Source organism: Artemia sp. Qi Xiang Cuo, chromosome 18 (genome assembly GCF_049724085.1).
Source record: "Artemia sp. Qi Xiang Cuo chromosome 18, ASM4972408v1, whole genome shotgun sequence".
In the NCBI taxonomy this organism is placed as follows: Eukaryota; Metazoa; Arthropoda; class Branchiopoda; order Anostraca; family Artemiidae; genus Artemia; species Artemia sp. Qi Xiang Cuo.
In genome coordinates this window covers 25,900,877-25,925,208 of record NC_142811.1, presented here as the reverse complement: position 1 = coordinate 25,925,208, position 24,332 = coordinate 25,900,877, and the positions used below count along the sequence as shown (strand labels likewise).

General features: G+C 35.1%; 1 protein-coding gene across 4 annotated transcripts in view; it reads right to left on the bottom strand.

Moving 5' to 3' along the window:
• The window catches only part of sky (GTPase-activating protein skywalker), a 151,624-nt gene that overhangs the window by 24,150 nt on the left and 103,142 nt on the right, over nt 1-24,332 (bottom strand). For 3 of the 4 annotated variants that reach the window (XM_089104691.1, XM_089104688.1, XM_089104689.1), the window contains exon 9: nt 8,553-8,639. The exons of the other annotated variant lie outside the window; for it this stretch is intronic. In XM_089104691.1, the coding sequence (XP_088960817.1) occupies nt 8,553-8,639 (87 nt within the window). The remainder of the gene's footprint in view (nt 1-8,552; nt 8,640-24,332) is intronic. 4 annotated transcript variants of the gene reach the window in all.

Below are 24,332 nucleotides of genomic sequence, written 5' to 3'. Positions count from 1 at the left end.
ATTTCGAAAGAAGCCAGCAATAAAATCTCTGAATTTTAAAGACGATAACTTCAAAAATACTTCTGATTTTATATAAAAGACCCTTCAATAATTTTTGTTTAAAAAATAGCACCAATAAAATCCAAACAGTATCCGTTTAAAAGTTTAATGATACAACAAGCTCGTCGGTTCGAAGCTCCAGTTCCATTAACGATCTGAATCAGGCACTAAGAAAATACCGCCATTACTGCTCCCTTGCTATTACTGCGCCACAACGACTCTATGGCTTCTTGGGGGCACTTCAGACTTTCATTCGGAGTGAAGGATCTTTACTCACCTATATATATGTACTGAAGTCAATATTTAACTTCACTTAATTTTAACACTGACTTCACAGAAATTGAGTTTCCTAGGATTGCTAGTAAGTTTTGCCCCAAAATTGGTACATTGACTTAAAAACGCTGCAGCCTATAGTGTATATGAATGCAACTTTATAAGATAATAAACGCTTCAAAGCAGTGCTGTCACTAGATATAGTGAGACCCACGGTTACCACGTCCGTAAGTCGAACATCATAGTAGAATAGTTATTATGTACATCAAAAATTAATTCGTTATCCTCTAGTTAGACTCTACCTATGTACGTCTGTCACTAAAGCAACATTAGGACACCAGAACTTTCAACACCGGGACACTGGAACCCCTCCCAGACAAGAATTTCTAAAACTCTCTTGTAATAACAAGTGTGACAGCACATACACACAAAAATTTAAGCTTCCCAAACAAACAGCTACTGAGAAGAAAAGCAAAGATGTTTTCAGTCTTACTTCAAGCTAGAGAAAGTTTATTAAAAAGACTTTCAAAGCCTTTCAGCTCAATAATTGCAGCTTTTAGACAGTGTGATTAAACTAGCAAAAAGGTTTTAAACCTAGTTCCTATCAAGTTTGAATTGCATGCAAAAAGATACTTCATTTTCTTCAAAAGTATACATTGTTCAGGTCTTTGGAATAACGACCAGGGTCACTGAAAACCGATCCCAGGCCTCAGGAACGTTATTCTTGCTTTCCTATCTATTTTTTTTTTTTTTTTTTTAAGCAATGCCACAAAAAAAGAAGATTGGAGGCCATAGCGGTAGTTTTAACGCTAGATACAAAGAATTGCACATAACAATCTCCTGGTCGCCCATAGTTTCTTTTTTTCTTTTAACCACCTCTTTTGCTTTTCATATCATCTTGCATACCCTGAATCCGAAACTACGTAAGTACAACATTATTTAGTTTAGTGTGCACTTAAACGTAACTATATGGATCAGGGAACGAAAACCACAGAACGGTTTTCAAAAGCTCTTTGAATAGAATTTAATAAGGGAATTGTTTGATGGAACCACAGTCCCAGATCGGTCTGGTTTTAGCTTATTGGTTCCTTGAATTTTGAAGTAGATAATTTCGGAGACCACACTGCCTTTCCATGACGATAAATAAAAGTTCAAGTAGGGATAAAATTCTTATAATTCAAAGTGTTTAACAAACAGTGATAAGAACTCACAAAAAATACCAGATATTTCGGTCACATATGCAGTGACCGTCATCAGTAGTAAAACTGTAAAACTGTAGTAAAACTGTGACGGTCACTGCATATGTGACCGAAATATCTGGTATTTTTTGTGAATTTCTATCAATGTTTGTAAAACACTGTCTATTAAAAGAACTTTATCCCTATTTGAACTTCTATTTATTGAATTTTGAATTAGGTAGACATAACCAACATTCCCTTTTCTTGGGTTCTTCCTTCTCAGAAGCCACCACTGAATTGTTTGAATAGCAAGAAAATTATTTACCAGCGTCTTATACGGTACATGTCTTTTTTCGTTCCGCTACACGGTACTGTGTGGTAAGATCAGTGGCAGATCTAGGGGGTGAAAATTGGCCCTCTGCCTAGAGGCAGAGTAAAGACGAAAAAGTGTGTTGGTGTGACAAACATTATATTATTATTTCATGTTTTTTTTTCTTTTTTTTTAATTTTAATGCCTGTATGTCCTAAGTCTATATATGGGACCATCAGGCGGGCTGAGGATGAATTGTCTCAAACGTGACTTTAACCGTAAAAAGGAGCATAAAATTATCAATCTAAAAATGTCTCTCTTTTTGTTCTAGCATGTCTCCTTCTGGAGAGGCACTATTATGCCATTTTTGACTTTTTGGGCAAAAGAGGGCGGTTGTCGATATAACCTGCCTTTAGACAGCAGTAACTAAATTATACATTTATACCCATCTGTCTTTTGTTGTTGAAGAGTCTTATCGTTTTCATCTAGAATTCTATCCTATTTTACCCTCAGAAATCATTCCGAAGTTTTTTCTCCTAACTCAATTACTTTCCAAGATACCAAAAAGCCTCTTAACTAGAATTGGTGCTAGGCGTATCCCCTCCCCTGGAAAATCCCTCAAATGCAAAATTGAGTAGCCAAAAACAAGTATGACAAATAAAAATAATGAAAAAAAGAAGGAATTTTGGACTATTCTACCTACATGCCAAAACATACATGGCAAAGGCAGAATATATGGTGCAGAATACCCTGTAGTATTTGCTTTTACATTCTTATGTATTTTAATTATTTTTTCGTGTTTTTTTTTTTTTTTGGGGGGGGTCGAGTTACCATAACAGGGTAAATTAAAATAAAAAAAGGATTGAAAATATGAAATTAGTGTCAACAGTGGAAGAGTTGCAATATGATGGAAGTGCGCAGAGATAACAGAGTGGGACTAAGAAGGGAAGGGATTTTACAGACTAGCTGGTCATTTTTACCGACTGATCTGACTTGGGGATATTGCAGTAAAATTCTAGTTTAGCTACTTTTTGCTGTCTTGCAAAGGGGTTAGGTTAGGAAAATGAAACTTTCAGTAATGATTCCAGAGCCAAAAACACTCTGGGAAGACATTGCCAAGCTTCTACGTTAAACCTGTTGTGAGATCTAAGTCTTAGAATTTTGCCTACTTGATAAGTCTATACCTATTAAAATTTTTGACAAAACACAATTTTACCTTAATTTACAGCCATCAGTTTCTTTTTCTCTAGTTTTAGTTCTGAAAATCCAATTCTTATTATTTAAGTAAAATTTTAAGCCACATCAATGTTTTTTTTTTCTTTTTAAATTTAGAAAATTTATTTGCAGATCTTTGAAACCTCGTAAATACAGATTGAGCAAAGCTGTGAAGCTGAAAACAGTTTTCTTGTACTTTTCGAGCATAAAATCTATTTTGCTAGGTTTCACTTTTATAACACAAATATTTTTGAAGGTCATCAAAAGTCACTACCCTCTAAAAGGAAAAGAATACCTTCCCAGGATATATCAAGATAATTCTTGAATATACCTTCCAAGGACATACTTTAGTCTGTATCTGTAGACCCATCCCTGAAAGTTTCATTTTCCTAACCTAACCCCCATCCAAAGATAGCAAAAAGTTGCTTAACTAGAATTTTACCGATATTGCTATTAAATTACTTAATTTTGATCTTTTCGACTAAGAACGATTTGCTTTCATTGATTTTACGTCGTATATTTTCGTCCGCCCATTTGCCCCCCACCCAAATCCGGGTACTTACCCAGCTTTGGGTAAGTAAAAAAACGGTAATTACGTATTCAGAACACAATCAAGAAGTGAAATTAGGTTAATCACAATGGAATATCCCAAAATATGATAAAAATATAATACTTCAGTAACAAAATTATTCAAACCATAACAAAGAATTATGGAAAGCAGGCCGCCCAGAACGCATTAAATTAAATACCTAACCTAGACACCTCTATATATTAAATTAATTAAAATACACCTGCATTGTAGTTTATTTCGCGAAAGAATAAGCTAAATACAACCGAATGCGAGAGAAGAACCGGTTTACTCAGATCAAATAGAGTAAACTTGTCGAGTGTGTTCAGGATAATACGTAGGTACCAATCAGCCAGTAAAACAGTGGCTCTTCGCACCACTATTTTACTGATTCATTTTTTTCTAAATGGCAGAAAATACTGGAGAAGGAGTGTCCCCCCTCCCCCCATAAGTGACGCTCCTGCCAATAGCTGTAGTATATGATACAAGTTCATCCCTTGCGATCAAGAACACGTCCACTAGGCGTACACCGTAAGGTTTTCTCGTCTGAAGTACCTCTAAGAACATTGTTTTTTCAAATTAATTTAAATTATAAGGAATCAAGCTCTAGTTCAGAACCAAGTGCATGGTAACTTTAAAAGGGTCTAGCACTATTATTTCCGGTTTGAATGAGCCATCTCCCAATATTTAGAACCATTGGTTAGATACGATCACCCCAAGGAACAAAAAAAAATAATAAAAACACGCATCCGAGGTCTTTCTTCTGGGAAAAATGCAAATTCCACATTTTTTAGATGCGAGCTTGAAACCTCACATTAGGATTTTCTAATATGCTAAATCTAATGGTGTGATTTTCGTTAGGATTACTCGCCTTTTTGTAGGTGTTTGCCCCATTTTTCAAAAATCAGGTAAATTTTCTCAGGCTCGTGGCGCTTGATATGTAACATTAAACTTAAGGAATTTTGTATATTTGGAATCAGCACAAAAAAAAAATATTATTTTAATAACCAATTATTTTGAACTGTTATCAAAATTTCTTTTTTTTAGAGTTTTGGTTACCTTTGGCCCGAGTTGATCCTTACTTGCAGTTCGTTACACCACGAACTGTTTGATACTACACCATATTTTGCATGTATTTTGAAGTATAGGTGGACTTTCCATAATCCCTTCTTTTCTTCATTCTTTTCGATTCGTCTTAATTTCCCTTTGGCTGCTCAATTTTACATGTGGGGAGAATTTTCCAGGGAGGAATTGTTGGGAGAAGGGAAGGGAATTTTCAAGGGGTAGGAATTTTTCACACGGGAAATTTTCTGAGGAGGGATACGCCAGACCCCTTGAATTTTACCCTCTCTTGTTCTATTTTATTTAGCCTACTTACGGTTTGAATACCGTGTTTATCTTATTATTAACAGATACCTTTTTGGACGAGCTCTGCTTCTTAGGTTGGCTCAAATATGATTTGTAATATACAGTTTGGTTTAGAGAAGTAATTATCCAAACAACCTGGTTTTTATTTAAAGCGGTTAAGCAAAATAACTGATCTAAGAATTTTAGCTTGACACTTAAAACGACCCTTTCTAAGATTAATTTAAAAAAAAATTTTCCACAAAATAAGTTTTTCAAAGAAAAGTAAAGAACTCCATTAAACCAAAAATGAGCAAAAATAAAATCAAACAATCTACCAAGCGTGAAACTACCACAAATCAGCATCGATAAATAAATGAAAGCCAAAACGAACAGAAATTACAATAAATAACCGAGTCAAACTCAAAACGAGCAGAAGAGCCCTACACCTTCCCAAGGCCAGAAAATAATTTGCACTTTCCTGTGGGGGGACTGTCGTCCTCTTATATATAATTTCCGGACCTTTCAACTACTTTGAACAAAATGGCTATCTCAAAATTTTAATTGGATGTCTTTTGATAAATGGTTGGCGCGGAAGGGGTTTTAGGTTCCTTCCAATCACTTTCGACTATTAAAAAGAGTACTAGCCATTTCAATTTCCAATCGAATGAGACCTTTTTGAAGTTTCTACGACAACGCTTTCTATAAAAAAAACACCTTATATGCCCCCCGGGCATAACTTACCAGCAGTGCCCGGCAGAATGGGGGGGGGGGGGAGGTTGTCATCCTCAAAGACCTAATTTCCAGAACTTTCAACTACGTCCTAGCCGAGTGGATTGTTGCGCTGGGTTTAGGATCCTTAGTCCGAAAGGACGAGGGTTTGAATCCTAATGTACCCAATTATTTGGTTTTGGACGGGGGTCAGTAGCGTGACTCTGTAAGCTCAGTCATAGTCGACCCAGCTATAAATGAGTATCTGGAAAAATCTGGGGAAGGTAAACAGGAAGGGTGTGTGAAAGCACATGATGGTTGCCTCCCCAACCCACATTGCACTTCCTGGCTGAAGGGCCAAGAAACGGAGATCAGCACCGCCGGTAGAGACTGTAAAGTCCAATGGCGTATTCTTTACCTTTTTTATATTCAACTACGTTGAACAAAATGGCTATATTAAAATTTTGATTCTATGTCTTTGGGGGAACCGTAGACTTGACAGGGTGGTTACTTATCCTCTAATCACTTCCAACTATTAAAAAGGGCACTAGCCCTTTGAATTCCAGGCGAATGAGCCTTTTTTAAAGTTTGTACGACACTACTTTCTAGAAAAACCTTATATGTCCCCAGGGCATAACTTACAAGCCTTGTATGGGGGAATGTCCTCCTCCAAAACATAATTTGAATCTGGAAATCAACTACGCTGAACAAAATGGCTATCTCAAAATTTCGATAAGATGTGTTTGGGGAAATAGTGGGCGTGGAAAGGGTGTTAGTTGCCTTCCAATTACTTTTGACTATTAAAAAGGGCACAAGCCACTCCAATTTCCAATCGAATGAGCCCTTTTTGAAGTTTCTACGACAACTCGTTCAATACGAAGTGCCCTGGTCTAAGACCAAGAAGCAAAAAAACAAATAAATAATACATTGTGCCAACATCGTTCTTTATTTAGGCAGCGCTATTGCGCTGCCTATGAATCGTGCGAAACAGACTTTTTTGTGGGTCAACAGTGCGGTCGCCTAGTAACATTGCAAACACATAACACCTATATAACATCATTATTAACTGCTGAGCATGCAAGAATACAATATCACAGGTATGCATGCAGCTACACAAGAAGGGTACTGAACTAGGTCAATTCTTGTAGTATACCAGAAGCAAGGAGAGAGCAGGGGGTAAATTTTTACCAAATTATATTATTGACTTACAAATAAAGTGAATATACCACTCAATGCCTTTTTTATGCTCTTTACAAATATAATAATCATTTTTGTTGGAAATGAATTTTAGCCCCCACCCCCATATATACCAATTCAGAGTATATATTTGCACATCAGGAGGGTGGGGGAAAATTTTAACTTACATTTACATAAGAAATAAAATTTACCCCCACCCCCTACTGTGCAAATATATACCCTGACTTGGTGTGGGGTCAATACACAGGGGTGGGGGTAAAATTCATTTCCTACAAAAATCATTATTATATTTGGAAAGAGCATAAAAAAAGGCATCGAGTGGTATGTTTACTTTGTTTGTAAGTCAATAATATGATTTTGTAAAAATTTACTAAGCAGGGTTACCCGGCGAGAAAAAAAACAGGTAAAATTCTACTTTAGTTACTTTTGGCTATCTTGGAAAGGGGTTGGGTTAGGAAAATGAAACTTTCAGGGATGGATGTACACGCTAAGGTTTGTCCCGGGAAGGTACTTTGAAGTACCTACCTCCACTCATCCCCCCTCTATATAATGGTAAATTACTGCACATTACTAGTTGTTTTTAACTCATATTTTATCCTATATTACTATCATAAATATAAATCACTGCTTACCTTACACAACTTCTGCTTTTAACCTTGTTCATTAAAATCACAGTTTATAGACAGTAAGCTTATCGCAGATCATTTCTGGTCATCGTGAACAAAAAGCTCCTCCCACTTCTTTCTGCCTTAGCTTGTTTAGCCTGTTTCTGAATATACCAGTAAGCTTATCGCAGATCATTTCTGGTCATCGTGAACAAAAAGCTCCTCCCACCTCATTCTGCCTTAGCTTGTTTAGCCTGTTTCTTTCCACTCGCACCCCTGTCCGGGTTTTTATAATGGGAGAGATCGAGAATGATCATACTGCTATATTCTGTCTACTGTGATTAAAATATATTCCAAAATCCTATTTAAATCCTAAGCCATTTAATTTTAAACCCATGCCGACTTTCTTTATGGTATATGAAACCAGGTTTGTTGTGATGTCACACTTGCCTTATCAGAAACCCTTACCCTTAAGGGTAGCAGGCACATGCCAAACAACTCTGTTGATAAGACCATTTAAACTGTATTAATTAGGGAAAGGATTTGACAAGAGAGACCAGTAAAAATAACCTAATCCTTTTTAGAGGACAAATTATGTCATGGAAAGATGTTTTTGAAATTCCCCTTCCACCCAAACTTAAAATTTTCTAAAATTCTACTTTAGAAGCTTTTAAAATATTTCTAAAGTACTAAAAGATAGAGTGCTAAAAACATCAGAATCGACTTCAGAGGACACATTATATCACGGGAAGAGGTTTTTGAAATCACCCTTCCCCCCAAACTCAAAATTTTCACACTAAAGTAACTAAAGTAGAATTTTACCAAAAATCACTAGATTTTAGTCGTTTTTTGGTTGATTTACTGATTTTCTTCAATAATCTAGGGATTTGTGTCCTTGTTTAGTGATTTTTTTGTTAAGGCAATATAAAACTCACTAGAAATAGTGATAAATCACTACGGGTGGCAACCTTGGGAGAGATACACCGTACCAGAAGCAAGGACATAGAATTGTACACAGGCACGAAAGCTTGATTGAAAGCACAGGGGACAGAGCTCAAGAGATGGTCAAAGCTACTAAATCACACTTAACTGCGGCATTAGGCTACACTTACCATTTCCTGTGAGAGACATGTTGAGTTAAGTTGTTGAAATGGATAAGTGCCAAGTCCACTGGAATTGAGAATAGGAGAGACTCGACCCTGTTTAGCATCAGATATCCCAATAGCAGCAATAACAGAGGATTTACGTGTAGTGTGAAATATAGCAAACATTTTTCTTTGACTTTGAAAAACCACACAATTCTTTCATACTTGTAGTTAGAATAAGACTGACACGTCACTTACGGAACTTAACAAATGTTTCTGCCACATGTTATTTGATGATCAATGCCGTAAAACTAAATAGCATTTTCTCATTACTAGCCGAGTAAAAGATTCGACCGCCTAAAGGTGGCCCGATACTCTCTTTATAGAAGATACATAACGTGCTATATAGAGGAGGTGACTTTTCTCACCCAGACATCCCCCAGGGACTTTCCACATCTACACAATCGCCGTAATAATAGTTCTGAGAAAAAGTAAAAAAAAAAAAGACAAATTACTTATACAGTGAAAAAGATGGTTCGTTCCAGGTGTCTAGACTAGTTAATCTGAATTGATTTGTTTGTCCAAACTTTTGGCTGATTATTCAATACATTCTCTCAGGATGAAAATATAATATTTCAGAAACAAATTTGGGTACTGTTTTACAAAGCGGTAAGCGTGCGACAATTGTATTGAAAATCAGATGGATAAAACCCGGTATTTATACGAGACGCTGTATAAAGATAGGCATTACAAAGGGTTTTTCACTCCGGGAACTATATTTAAACTTTAGTTTCTTGGGGTTTAGGGGGACTAAAAGGCATCTAAGTTAGGTTGATTAGGTTAGGTTACGTATTTAACATATGCTATGCTCTACCCCCCCCCCCCCTAATGTGCAAATATATAGCCCAAATTTGTTTCTGACCTATTATATTGTCATCCTATTTTGTTTTATTTCATTAGCGTAAACGAAACTTCACTTTTCTCGCACTTACCGCTTTGTAAAACAGTACCCAAATTTTGAATATAAACTTGCACATTAGGGGTGGGTGGGGGTAAAGCATAGCATATATTAAATACGTAAACTAATCTAACCTAGGTACCTTTTTTTGCCCCTTCAACCCCAAAAAAATGAAGTTTAAATCTTTGTCGCGAAGTGAGCAACACCTCACAAACAGCGGAAACCTGTTTTTCATTAGGCATCTCAGACTTTCTCGATACGGGTCACAGTTTATAGAATTAGCAGTATGATCATTCCCTATCTCACCCATTATAAAAACCCGGACCAAGGTGCAAGTGCTCTGAAGAATGTACAAACATAAGCGGCATTAGATCTTTTCACGGGTAGACAAGTCAGATTTCTCTTGAATGCGAAACTTGGCTTCAACGTTGGAAAACTAATTTTGAAGAAACTAATTTTAAATAAATTTATTCCAATGGATACATGAAAATTGGTAATTAGTAGTGCAATGTTATTATTATACGTTTTTAGGAATTAAAAATAGATTTCGAAGTCTCGAGTTGGTTTTAAAGGCATTTTGAGAAAGTTTCTGCCAAAATACGTGTTCCAGGGTGATTGGACCGCTGATGACAGATCAAATGAGAGGAGCTGTTTGTACGCGCCGATTTATATATATATATATATATATATATATATATATATATATATATATATATATATATATATATATATATATATATATATATATATATATATATATATATATATATATATATATATATATATATATATATATATATATATATATATATATAAACTGTATATATACAAAATTTGCATATATACAAACTAGAATATATAGAATATTCTATAATAGGAGCTTTTCTAGCGTAAAGCCCCGTAAAATTTTGGATCTGCCACTAAAATGTGTGATGTCCTTCAATTTTCTGAAAATTACCTAAGAATTTTACAAAAACACTTCTTAACAGACGTTTGGTATTTTCTTGGATAGGGCTATTTTGGCAACTTCTACCACAGCAACCAATAATTAGAACCCAAGTCCTAAAATTAGTCTCAATCAGGAAAACATTTATTGAAAACTAAATTGGTCTTATCTAGAAAATAAAAAACGTAGAAAATAAATATCATGACGTTAAAAAAAAATTATAAACCATACAGTGGCAGATCCAGAGGGGGGGGGGCGAGGGGTGCCCCCATACAGTAGTATAAAGTAGCGTCATTTACCTAATTAATGCAATTTTGCCTTAATTAATCTTGTTCCTAACGTAAGGTTATTGGATCAACCTATTTTGCGCCCCCCTAAAAAATCCTGGATCCGCCCCTGAAACCATCACATCTATTCCACCAGCTAATAGAAGAAAAAAATTCTTTATTTTCACAAATTTCATCAACCCCCCGCCCCCTTCTTTTAAAAAATCCTAAAAATGCCATACAGTTGATGTTTGTAAATGATATATTAATTAATAAATTTTATATAAAATAATTATTAACTGTGAGATTGGACATTTGCGAACCACTTGGCTGGCTCACCAAGTTTTTTTCTGCTTTCACAATTATGAATGATACAATTTCGAACCATTTCTTATTGATTGACGCATACAGACTAACCCGCTAATCCATGAATAAGTGGGAGGAGCTTTTTGTTCGCACCGAGAATGAAGAAATGATCTGCGATAAACTTACTGGATAATTCTATAAACTGTGATACGGGCTTTCTCGAGTGATTCCACTGACTAGTGACTTTGACTACTGGTATCTTAATAAGTACCGCGTAAGTTGGCTACAGTCCAAATTCAAAAACAATCCTTAGGCGCGTTTTCAAAGGTGATTAAAATAGACATTTTAACTTTGCCGAAGAGGGGTCGTCGTGCCAAGCATGACGAAGGTGTGCCAAGCACTTCGAGGACTTTACCACGCGTGGTAGAACTGTAGCACGCGTGGCCGAGCTGTGCGGCACACATGGTACTTCGGATCGGATGAACACCAGGCGCTGGAAAGTATGCGACTGCTCAGTAGTCGAAAGGATTGCGATGACGAAAGGATTGAAGGATTGCGTTTGCTAATGTGTCGACTTTATGGTGCGATGACTTTTTATAGTAGTAGTGGTAAATAAGAGACAGCAGAAACATTGAATTTCACCGTTTCAAATATATTCTTCAACTTTAATATATACTTTCCGCATTTCTAGCTTTAGGGGGGGGGTACCTTAATTTGAATTGTTGTTCGTCTCAATAATAGGGAATCAGAGATTAAGATTAACTTACAAATAACCGAGGCCACATTCATTGCTTAACTCTCAGCTATTCCCAAGTAACTGTGCCCAGTGGCGGTTCTAGGCATGAGAAAGCGGGAGGGCAGCTGGCCCCGCCTGTGTTTCTGATATCTGATATTAAATTCTTTTTATTTTATATTTTTACGCTCCTATGGTAGCCTATACCTTGCTCTCCCCCAGATTGTGAGGCCTAAAACCACTACTGACTGTGCCCTCATCAACAAACTACCATCTGCGCCACATAACGGCTGGGACGTCTAATATTTCAATAATAGAGTTATTGATAGCAGTGATAGAGAAAAATAAAGTCCATCGCTGAAAAAAGACAAAACAAAAAAAAGTAACACGGGGAGATTAGAGATGCGTATATAATTTAGACGGGTTTATAATAAAAGAAGAAATCAAATATACTATTTTTATATACAGCTTTCTTTTAAACATTTACATTTAATTAGCCCCAACTCTCGTGAAATCATAGACAGCGCAATAGCGCTGCCTAAGTAAAGAACGATGTTGGCACACTGTATTATTTATTTTATTTTTTCCAGACCAGGGCACTTCGTATCGAAGTTGTCGTAGAAACTTCGAAATGGGCTCATTCGATTGGAAATTGCAATGGCTAGTGCCCTTTTTAATAGTCCAAAGCGATTGGAAGGCAACTAACCCCCCTTCCACGCCCACTATTTCCCTAATCACATCCAATCAAAATTTTGAGATAGCCATTTTGTTCAACGTAGTTGAAAGTTCTTGAAATTAGGTCTTTGAGGATGACACTCCCGACAGAGCCCTCAGGGCTAAGGTTGTAGTTTATGCCCTGGGGGGCATATAAGGTTTTTATTGAAATCTTTGTCATAAAAACTTGAAAAAGGCCTCATTTAATTGGAAATTCAGAGGGCTAGGGCCCTTTTTAATAGTCAAAAGTGATTGGAGGGCAACTAACCACCCTCTCACGGTTATTTTGGACATGTTTATTTTTTATTATAATTTAAATAAAGCACGTTACAGTAAGCATAACTACAATAAAACATTCCAGTGTTCGAACCTTTTAATAGTAGAAAGTGGTTGGAAGGCAACTAACGTCCCTCTAATGCCCACCAGTTCCCCAAACACATCCAATCTAAATTTTTAGATAAACAATTTGTTCAACGTAGTTGAAAGTTCTGAAAATTAGGTCTTTGCCAGCGTTGTTGTACAAACTTCAAATAGGACTCATTCAATTGTGAACTGAGAGGGCGAGTGCCCTTATTAATAGTCAAAAGTGATCGGAGGGCGAATGCCCCTCCCCACGCCCATCATTTCCACAAACACTTTCGATCAACATTTTGATATAGCCAGTTTGTTGAACGTAGTTGAAGGTCCCGGAAATTATGTTTTTCAATATGACAACCCCTTCACAACCCTCAGGGCTAAGGTTGTAAGTTATGCCCTTGGAGCATATAATAGTTTTATAGAAAGTGTTGTCGTAAAAACTTCAAAAAGGGCTCTTTCGATTGGAAATTGAGAGGGTTATTGTCCTTTTTAATAGTCGAAAGTAATCGGAGGAAGAATCACCTCCCCCCCCCCCCACCACACCAATCATTTCCCCAAACATTTTCGATCAACATTTTAATATGGCCATTTTGTTCAACGTAGTTAAAAGGTCTGAAGATTATGTCTTTGAGGATGACAACCCTCCCCCCATAGCCCTCAAGACAAGGGTCGTAAGTTATGCCCTTGGGGCATATAAGGTTTTTATAGAAAGTTTTGTAGTAGCTGCGTCAAAAAGGGTTCATTTGATTGGAAATTGAGAAACTAGTGCCTTTTTTGTTAGTCGAACGTGATCAGAGGGCAAACTTTAATATAGCCATTTTGTTCAGCCCATCAGAAAAGTTTGGAAAGTATGTCTGAGGATAAAAAATCCCCCCAGCCCTAAGGGCAAGGGTTGTAAGTTATGCTCTGGGGACATAAAGGGTTTTTATAGAAAGTGTGGTCATATAAACTGAAAAAGTGTGGGGGCTCATTCGATTGGTAATCAGACGCTCTAGTGCTCTTTGTAAGAGTCAAAGTGATCGGAGGACAGCTACCCCCTCCAACCAACATACACGTCGTATTGTCCCGAAATGCGCCAAATAGAAATTTTGAGATAGCCATTCTATTCAAAATAGTCTAAATATCATATAAATAGGCTTTTGGGATTGAAATAAACCCCAGAGATTTAGGGCAAGGGTTGTAAGTTATGCCAAGGGCGTATTTAAGGTTCTTATGGAAGGGATGGTTGTTTAACTTCAGAAGAGGCTCAGTCTTTCTTCCTGAAAAAGACTATTTCAATATAAACGAACAGAAACTAATCAGACAAACTTTTTGCACAAAATGAGTTTTTCAAAAAAAAGTAAAGAACTCCATTAAACCAGAAATGAAAAAAAAATACAATCAAATAATATACCAAGCATACAACTACCACAAGTCAGTATCAATAAATAAATGAAACCCAAAACAAACAGAAATTAAAATAAGTCAAATTCAAACCGAGCAGAAATTAATCTGAGTAGGGTTCTAAACCCTATGCTTTCTAAAACTAGAACATAAATTGTACTTTACTGAAAAAAATTCTTTTAAATGTTTTCACTTTTATAACTTTAAGAAATCAAAAATTAATTAAGATTTTAAGGAATAAATATCAGCATATGTATATTATACTGACAATGCACATTTCTTTCAGTAAATTCATTTGAATTTTTTCAGTAAAGTGCAAATTTTGTTCTGGCCTTGGGAAGGTATAGGGGTTTTGCGCCCAACTTATGTTAATTTCTACTCGTTTTGAGTTTGACTCGGTTATTCATTGTAATTTCTGTTCGTTTTGAGTTTTATTTATTTATTGATGGTGATTTGTGGTAGTTTTACGCTTGGTAGATAATTTGATTCTATTTTTGCTCTTTTTTTGTTTAATGGAGTTCTTTACTTTTCTTTGAAAAGCTTATTTTGTAGAAAAAGTTTTGTTAAATTAATTTCTGTTCGTTTTATATTGACATAGTCTTTTCAGGGAAAAAGAAAATAATACTTTAAATCTTTTCGTTTTTTAAGACTTTATAATTTGGCCTGCTATTTGTATGCTGGAGAAAAATTTTCAGCAATTTTTAACAACACACAACCTTTTAAAACTCTGGACACAAATAGTATTGTTTAATTTAGTTTCATACCTCCTCTAGTTGACCTGAAATGGAAAACTTGATACCATTCGCAAAAAAATCTGTTCACTTTCTTTCATACCTTGGATACACTTACACTATTTTGATTTGGTTAAATTTTAAGAGCAGAAGTAGCCCCGAAAGTTTGAACATAATACCCTCAGTCGTTCTTGGGACACTGCTGAGATGCCTTATTGGGAATTAGCATTATTTCTGTGCATTTTGGTGTAATCTTGAGGCAACATTTAGTTTTTAAACATAATGGGCAAATGGAAGGGCGGGAGTGGAAAGGGGGACTAGTTGCCCTCCAATCATTTTCGACTATTAAAAAGGGCATCAGCCCTTTCTATTTTGAATCTAATGAGCCCTTTTCGAAGTTCCCACGGCAGCTCCTTCGATACGAAGTGCCCTGGTCTGAACAACAACAACAACAACAAAAAATAATACATTATACCCACATCGATCTTTACTATAAAAATGTCAAGCCTTCCAATCACTTTCGACTATTAAAAAGGGCACAAGGTCTTTCAATTTCCAATCGAATGAGCACTTTTGGAAACGACAAAGCTTTCTATAAACACCATATATGCCCCCAGGGCATAAATTACAACCCTTACCCTAAAGTCATTCTCAAAGACCTATTTTCCAGAACTTTCTACTACGTTGAACAAAATGACTATCTGAAAATTTTCATTGGATGTGTTTGGAGGAATGGTGGGCGTGAGAGGGAGATTAATTGCGATTTAATCACTTTCTACTATTACAAAGGGAGCTAGCCCTCTCAATTACAGACGGAATGAGATCCATTTGAAGTTTTACGACACTTCTATTTCTAAAATCTTATATACTCCCAAGCCAAAAACTAAAACCTTTGCCCTTGGGGCTCTCCGTGGTTTGTCATGCTTAAATTCATAATTTCCAGAAGTTTCAACTATGCTGAACAAAATGGCCATGTCTAAACTTTGATTGAATGATTTTGGAGAAATGGTTGGCATACGAAAAGGGCTAATTACTCTCCACTCACTGTCGACTATGAAAAAGGGCAATTTCAATTTCCGATCAAATGAGCCCATTTTGAAGTTTCTGTAACAACTTTCGATATAAACTTTAGTGCCCCCAGGGCATAACTTACAACCCTTACACTGTGGGGTTTGAGAGGGTTATCATCCTAAAAGACCTAATTTCTAGAACTTTCAACTACGTTGAACAGCATGGATATCTCCAAATTTTGATTGGATGTGTTTGGGAAAATGGTGGGCGTGAGAGGGGCGTTAGTTGCTATCCAATAATTTTCAACTATTAAAAAAGGCACTAGCCCTTTCAATTTCCAATTGAATTAGACCTTTTGAAGTTTCTAAGACAACGCTTTCAATAAAAACTTTATATGCCCCCAGGGCATAACTTACGACCCCTGCCCTGAGGCTGTGGGGGTAGGGGTTGTCATCCTTGAAGACCTAATTTCCAAAACTTTCAACTACGTTGAATAAAATGGCTATCTAAAAATTTTAATTGGATGTGTCTAGGGAAAAGGTGGGCGTGAGAGGGGGGGGGGGGTAGTTGCCCAAAAATAACTTTCGAATATTAAAAAGGGTAATATCTAATTGAATTTCAAATTCGAATGGGCCCGTTTTCAAGTTTCTAAGACAAAGATTTCAATACAAACCTTATATGCCCCCAATACATAACTTATAATCCTTGCACTGAGGGTTGTGGGGGAGTGTCTGGGGAAAAGGTGGGCCTGAGAGGGGGGTTAGTTGCCCTAAAATCACTTTTGACTATTAAAAAGGGTATAGCCCTTTGATTTTCAAATCGAATGAGCCCTTTTTCAAGTTTCTACGATAAATATTTGAGTAAAAACCATATCTCTATGTGTATCTATGTGTGTTATCTCTATGTGTGTGTGTCGTTTCTGTTTTATTGAAGTCTTTGTGTGTGTGTCTTATCTGTGTGTGTGTCGACTCTGCGTTTGTGTTGTCTCTGTGCGTTTGTCATCTCTTTGTGTGTGTCTTCTGTGTGATTTTGTCGTCTCTGGTTTTTGTTAAGTTAGGCTAGGGGGGTTAGTTCCCCTCAAATCACTTTTGACTATTAAAATGTGTACTAGCCCTTTGAATTTCAAATCGAATGAGCCCTTTTTCAAGTTTCTACGACAAAGATTTCAATATAACTTATAATCCTTGCCCTGAGGGTTGTGGGGGAATGTCCTCCTCAAAAATATGTTTTCTATCAGTAAATCAACTACGCTGAACAAAACGGTTGTCTCAAAATTTCTATTGGATGTGTTTGGGGGAAGGATGGGTGTAGGGGGGGGGGGCTAGGTGCCCTCCAATCACTTTCAACTATTAAAAAGGGCACTAGCCCTTTGAATTTCCAATAGAATGAGCTTTTTTTGAAGTTTGTACGACAACTCCTTCTTTGCCCCCTTATATGCCCCCAGGGCATAACTTAAAACTCTTGCCCTGAGGGCTTTGGGGGAGTGTCCTCCTCAAAAACATATTTTCTATCTGGAAATCAACTGCGCTGAACAAAACAGCTATCTCAAAATTTTGATTGGATCTGTTTGGGGAAATGAGGGGCGTGGGGGGGGGCTAGCTGCCCTCCCATCACTTTCGGCTATTAAAAAGGGCACTAGCTCTTTGAATTTCCAATCGAATGAGCATTTTTTGAAGTTTCTACGACAACGCCTTATATAGAAACCTTATATGCCCCCAGGGCATAACTTAACACTCTTGCCCTGAGGGCTGTGGGGGAGTGTCCTCCTCAAAAACATATTTTTATCTGGAAATCAACTGCGCTGAACAAAACAGCTATTTCAAAATTTTGATTGGATCTGTTTGGGGAAATGATGGGCGTGGGGGGGCTAGCAGTAGAAAGGCCTCATGAGCTCGTGACATGACACCAAATATGGGCATAGCCTCCCTAGGGAGAACACGTGCTTTATGAGGTCAATGACATGGAACACCTGTGCTCTCAGTCATTAATCAAATTGTCTCCGGGGAAGTTAATTAATGTCTGACAGATGACGTCAAGTTAATTAATGTCTGTGGAGTTCCACCAAGAGAATGTTTCCGAGGCAAAGTTTAGATCACACGTGACAGCTGATGTTATGATTGATTGATTTGCAACGAAAGGAGAATTAATTTGTTGTTTCTAAGGGGAATTATTGATTCACGAAAGGGGAATTAATTTGATGTTTCCAAAGAGAATTGTTTCCGAGCGAATGTCTATATTAATGTCTTTGGAGTTCTACCAAGAGAATTGTTTCCGAGCGGATGTTTTGATCTTAGCGATGAATAGATTAACACGGGAATCAGGTTTCTTAGTAATTTCAAATGTGACAGCGCAGAGATGACAAAACAAAAGGAACTCGCTGAAATTACGTTTAGGGGTTATTTGGGCGAAACCGTTTTAGACATCTTAGGGAATTATTTCGGCGAAACAGTTAGAGACATTTTAAAAGATGATTTTAGAAGGTGTTTTAGAAGAGGTTTTGAGTGTGGTCGTTATAGTAAACAAGTTTTATTTGAACAGTGTTGTGAGGTCCTATACCCAGACCCCAAAGGGCTCCGATCCTCCTACCCCGACCCAAAGGGCCACGATCCCCCTAAACCAACCCCGTAGGAAGCCCCCGGTCTCCAAAGGTCCTCCGGGCCCCCCAAAGGGCCCCGGCACCCCAAAGGCTCCTGAGCCCCTATTTTTTAATATTTTTTTAAGGCTATATTATATCTTTTCAGAACAAGTTCCTTTCTTAATGTCATTCCTTAGCCCATTTTTACAAGTTGAAGTACCAATCCTTTCACCACAACTTTACTATAAGGCTTTTCTGGATACCTCAACACCATGAAATACCTTTCAAAAGACATTTCAGAGCAACTTCCTTTCTTAACGTCCCTTCTAAACCCATTTTCCAACTTGAAGTACCTGTCCTTTTCACCCACAACTATACTTTACAGCTTTTTAGATACCTTAACACCAAGAAATACCTTTCAAAAGGCATTTCAGAGCAAGTTCCTTTCTTAATGTCATTCCTTAACCCATTTTTACAAGTTGAAGTACCCATCTTTTTCACCCACAACTATACTTTACAGCTTTTTGGATACCTCAACATCAAGCAATACCTTTCAAAAGGCATTTCAGAGCAACTTCTTCTCTTAATATCTATTCTAAACCCATTTTCCAACTTGAAGCATCTATCCTTTTCACCCACAATTATACTTTACAGCTTTTTTGGATACCTCAACACCAAGAAATACCTTTCAAAAGACATTTCAGAGCAAGTTCCTTTGTTAATGTCCCTTCTAAACCCATTTTACAAATTGAAGTACCCATCCTTTTCACCCACAACTTCGGTATAGGTAAGAGTTTGAAGTTTTACCTTAGAGACTTAGCTTAGAGTTTTAGTTTGGTTTAGTTTTAGTTAAAAGTTTAGAGTTTTTAGCTTAGAGTTTATCTTAGAGTTTTATTTAGAGTTCTATTTTAGTTTTAGTTAAGAGTTTAGATTTTTTTAGCTTAGAGTCTTAGCTTAGAGTTTTATTTAGAGTTCTAGTTTATTTTAGTTTAGTTACAGTTAAGAATTTAGAGTTTTAGCTTAGAGTCATAGCTTAGAGTTTTTGTTGAAGTTCTAGTTTAGTTTAGTTCTAGTTAAGAGTTTCGAGTTTTAGCTTAGAGTCTTAGCTTAGAGTTTTTGTTAAAGTTCTAGTTTAGTTTAGTTTTAGTTATGAGTTTGATGTTTTACCTTTGAGTTTCAGTTAGAGTTCTAGTTTAGTTTAGTTTTAGTTAAGAGTTTGATGTTTTACCTTAGAGACTTAGCTTAGAGTTTTAGTTTGGTTTAGTTTTAGTTAAGAGTTTAGAGTTTTTTAGCTTAGAGTCTTAGCTTAGAGTTTTATTTAGAGTTCTAGTTTAGTTTAGTTTAGTTACAGTTAAGAATTTAGAGTTTTAGCTTAGAGTCATAGCTTAGAGTTTTTGTTGAAGTTCTAGTTTAGTTTAGTTTTAGTTAAGAGTTTCGAGTTTTAGCTTAGAGTCATAGCTTAGAGTTTTTGTTAGAGTTCTAGTTTAGTTTAATTTTAGTTATGAGTTTGATGTTTTACTTTTGAGTTTCAGTTAGAGTTCTAGTTTTGTTTATTTTTAGTTAAGACTTTGATGTTTTAACTTAGAGACTTAGCTTAGAGTTTTAGTTTAGTTTAGTTTTAGTTAAGAGTTTAGAGTTTTAGCTTAGAGTATTAGCTTAGAAATTTTTTTAGAGTTCTAGTTTAGTTTAGTTTTAGTTAAGAGTTTAGAGTTTTTAGATTAGAGTATTAGTTTAGAGTTTTTTATTGAAGTTATAGTTTAGTTTAGAGTTTTAGCTTAGAATTAGAGTTCTAGTTTAGTTTAGTTTTAGTTAAGAGTATAGAGTTTTAGCTTAGAGTCTTAGCTTAGAGTTTTTGTTAGAGTTCTAGTTTAGTTTAGTTTTAGTTAAGATTTTAGAGTTTTAGCTTAGAGTCTTAGCTTAGAGTTTTTGTTAGAGTTCTAGTTTAGTTTAGTTATAGTTAAGAGTTTGGAGTTTACCTTAGAGACTTAGCTTAGAGTTTTAGTTTAGTTTTACTTAAGAGTATAGAGTTTTAGCTTAGAGTCTCAGCTTAGAGTTTTTGTTAGAGTTCTAGTTTAGTTTAGTTTTAGTTATGAGTTTAGTGTTTTTAGCTTAGTCATAGTTTAGAGTTTTTGTTCAAGTTCTAGTTTAGTTTAGTTTTAGTTTAAGAGTTTTTGCTTAGACTTAGAGTTTTAATTAGAGTTCTAGTTTAGTTTAGTTTTAGTTAAGAGTTTAGAGTTTTTAGCTTAGAGTCTTAGCTTCGTTTAGTCTTAGAGTTTTAGTTTAGTTTAGTTTTAGTTAAGAGTTTAGAGTTTTAGCTTAGAGTCATAGCTTAGAGTTTTACTTAAAGTTGTAGTTTGGTTTAGTTTTAGTTAAGAGTTTCGAGTTTTAGCTTAGAGTCTTAGCTTAGAGTTTTTGTTAGAGTTATATTTTAGTTTAGTTTTAGTTAAGAGTTTATAGTTTTAGCTTAGAGTCTTAGCTTAAAGTTTTAGTTAGAGTTGAAGTTTAGTTTAGTTACAGTTATGAATTTAGAGTTTTAGCTTAGAGTCATACCTTAGAGTTTTACTTAAAGTTTTAGTTTGGCTAAGTTTTAGTTAAGAGTTTCGAGTTTTAGCTTAGAGTCTTGGCTTAGAGTTTTTTTTGTTAGAGTTCTAGTTTAGTTTAATTTTAGTTTAAGATTTTTAGCTTAGACTTAGAGTTTTAATTAGAGTTCTAGTTTAGTTAAGTTTTAGTTAAGAGTTTAGAGTTTTAGCTTAGAGTCTTAGCTTCGTTTAGTATTAGAGTTTTAGTTTAGTTTAGTTACAGTTAAGAATTTAGAGTTTTAGCTTAGAGTCATAGCTTAGAATTTTACTTAAAGTTGTAGTTTGGTTAAGTTAGTTAAGAGCTTAGAATTTTATCTTAGAGTCTTAGCTTAGAGTTCTTGTTAGAGTTCTAGTTTAGTTTAGTTTTAGTTAAGAGTTTATAGTTTTACCTTATAGTCTTAGCTTAGAGTTTTAGTTAGAGTTGAAGTTTAGTTTAGTTACAGTTAAGAATTTAGAGTTTTAGCTTAGAGTCATACCTTAGAGTTTTACTTAAAGTTTTAGTTTGGCTAAGTTTTAGTTAAGAGTTTCGAGTTTTAGCTTAGAGTCTTAGCTTAGAGTTTTTTTTGTTAGAGTTCTAGTTTAGTTTAATTTTAGTTAAGAGTTTGATGTTTTTACATTTGAGTTTCAGTTAGAGTTCTAGTTTAGTTTAGTTTTAGTTAAGAGTTGTAAGATTTACCTGAGAGACTTAGCTTAGAGTTTTAGTTTAGTTCATTTTTAGTTAAGAGTTTAGAGTTTTAGCTAAGAGTCGTAGCTTAATTTTTTTGTTCGAGCTCCATTGTAGTTTAGTTTTAGATTATAGTATTTGTTTAGAGTTTTTTTTTGCAGTTATATTTTATTTTAGAGTTTTAGCTTAGAATTTAGTTTTAATTAGAGTTCTAGTTTAGTTTAGTTTTAGTTAAGAGTATAGAGTTTTAGCTTAGAGTCTTAGCTTAGAGTTTTAGTTAGAGTTCTAGTTTAGTTTAGTTATAGTTAAGAGTTTAGAATTTTAGCTTAGAGTCTTTGATTAGAGTTTTTGTTAAGAGTTCTAGTTTATTTTAGTTTTAGTTAAGAGTTTAGAGTTTTTAGCTTAGAGTCTTAGCTTAGAGTTTTTGTTTAAGTTCTAGTTTAGTTTAGTTTTATTTAAAAGTTTAGAGTTTTAGTTTAGTATCTTAGTTTAGATTTTAAGGGAGTTTTGTATTTTGGTTTAGTATTAGTTATTATTTTATTGTTTGAGCTTAGAAATTTTGTGAGATTTATATGTTAGTTTATATATATTTGATAATGTTTATTCTTTAATTCTATAATGATATTATAGTTTTAGTTTAGGTTAGTTTTTTTTAATATTTTATTGTTTTTTGCTTAGAGTCTTAGATAAGAGTTTTTGTTAGAGTTCTAGTTTAGTTTTAGTTAAGAGTTGGTGTTTTACCTTAGAGTCATAATTTATAGTTTTACTTAAAGTTATAGTTTGGTTAAGTTTTAGTTAAGAGTTTAGAATTTTAGCTTAGAGTCTTAGCTTAGAGTTTTTGTTAGAGTTCTAGTTTAGTTTAGTTTTAGTTAAGAGTTTAGAGATTTTAGCTTAGAATCTTAGCTTATAGTTTTTATTGAAGCTCTAGTTTAGTTTTAGTTAAGAGTTTATAGTTTCAGCTTAGAGTCTTAGCTTAGAGTTTTTGTTAGAGTTTTAGTTTAGTTTAGTTTTAGTTAGGAGTTTAGAGTTTTAGCTTAGAGTCTTAGCTTATATTTGATAGTTAGAGTTGAAGTTTAGTTTAGTTATAGTTAAGAATTTAGTTCTTAACTTAGAGTCGTATCTTAGAGTTTTTGTTGGAGTCCTAGTTTATATTAGTTAAGAGTTTAGAATTTTATCATAGAGTAATAGGTTATAGTTTTTGTTGTAGCTGACGTTTAGTTTATTAACAGTTTTTAATTTATATTTTTTATATTATAGTTTAACTTAAAGTTCTAGTTGAGTTTAGTTTTATTTAATAGTTTAGAGTTTTGCTTTAAAGTCATAAAAGTAAAACTGATATGAATTTATCAAGTATTTTGGGCAATAAGTTGCATCAAGACTGGGCTGGGTAATTGTAGACAGAGAAAAGCCAAGACAGATAGTCCAAGTAATTGAGAGGCAAATGTTTAAATGGCTGGGGCACGGGTAAATGGCAGGAGTATGAATGACTCTCCTATTGGACACATACTTGCCAGGTTAGTTTTTGGAAAGGCATGCCTGCCTAGAGCCTTGAGCCTAGAAGACCCTGTTGAGGGTATAACATGTTCGGCACGCTAGGTTGACGTGACATATCTCAAAGTTTGAGATATGTCTCAAAGTTAGAGATTTGTCATGAAGTTGGCCGTATGTAAAAAAAATTTACTGAAGCGTTAGCTAAGGTGTAGGTACATGCTTGGAACACCTTTATAAGCACTAATATGCAATCCTATGATGTTCTGGGGTGTCTGAGATGCCCCCTGCCTAGAGCCCTAGGCATGCTGATCAAGAATTCAAAAAAGAGGCAAACAAGGCAGACCCGCCTATGGTCTTAAGAAGGTTGACCAAGAATTTAAAATTGACATAGGACCATAAATTTGCTTGAAATAACAGGCAAAACAGTTGCCTAAGCTTAGCCCAACATTCTGAAAAAAATTTGAATTTTTCACACATTTTTTAAATTTTTGGGTCACTTGCCCGAGACTCTGGGCAAGTGAGGTGGGCACCTTCAAAAATTTGTCCCATGATAAAATGTAAATCATTTAAACATTTGCCTCTCAATTACTTGGACTATCTGTCTTGGCTTTTCTCTGTCTACAATTACCCAGCCCAGTCTTGATGCAACCGATTGCCCAAAATACTTGATAAATTCAATTCAATTGATAAATTCAATTCAAAATCAACGGACTCATGATATATGATAAAACTCTAAACTCTTAACAAAACTAAACTAAAATTCTAACAAAAATTCTAAGCTAAGACTCTAAGCTAAAACTATAAACTCTTAACTAAAAATAAACTAGAGCTTCAACAAAAACTCTAAGCTAAGACTTTAAGCTAAAAACTCTAAACTCTTAACTAAAACTAAACTAGAACTCTAACTAAAACTCTATGCTAAGACTCTAAGCTAAAATTCTAAACTCTTAACTAAAACTTAACCAAACTATAACTTTAAGTAAAACTCTAAATTATGACTCTAAGGTTAAACACCAAACTCTTAACTAAAACTAAACTAAACTAGAACTCTAACAAAAACTCTAAGCTAAGACTCTAAGCTAAAAACTCCAAA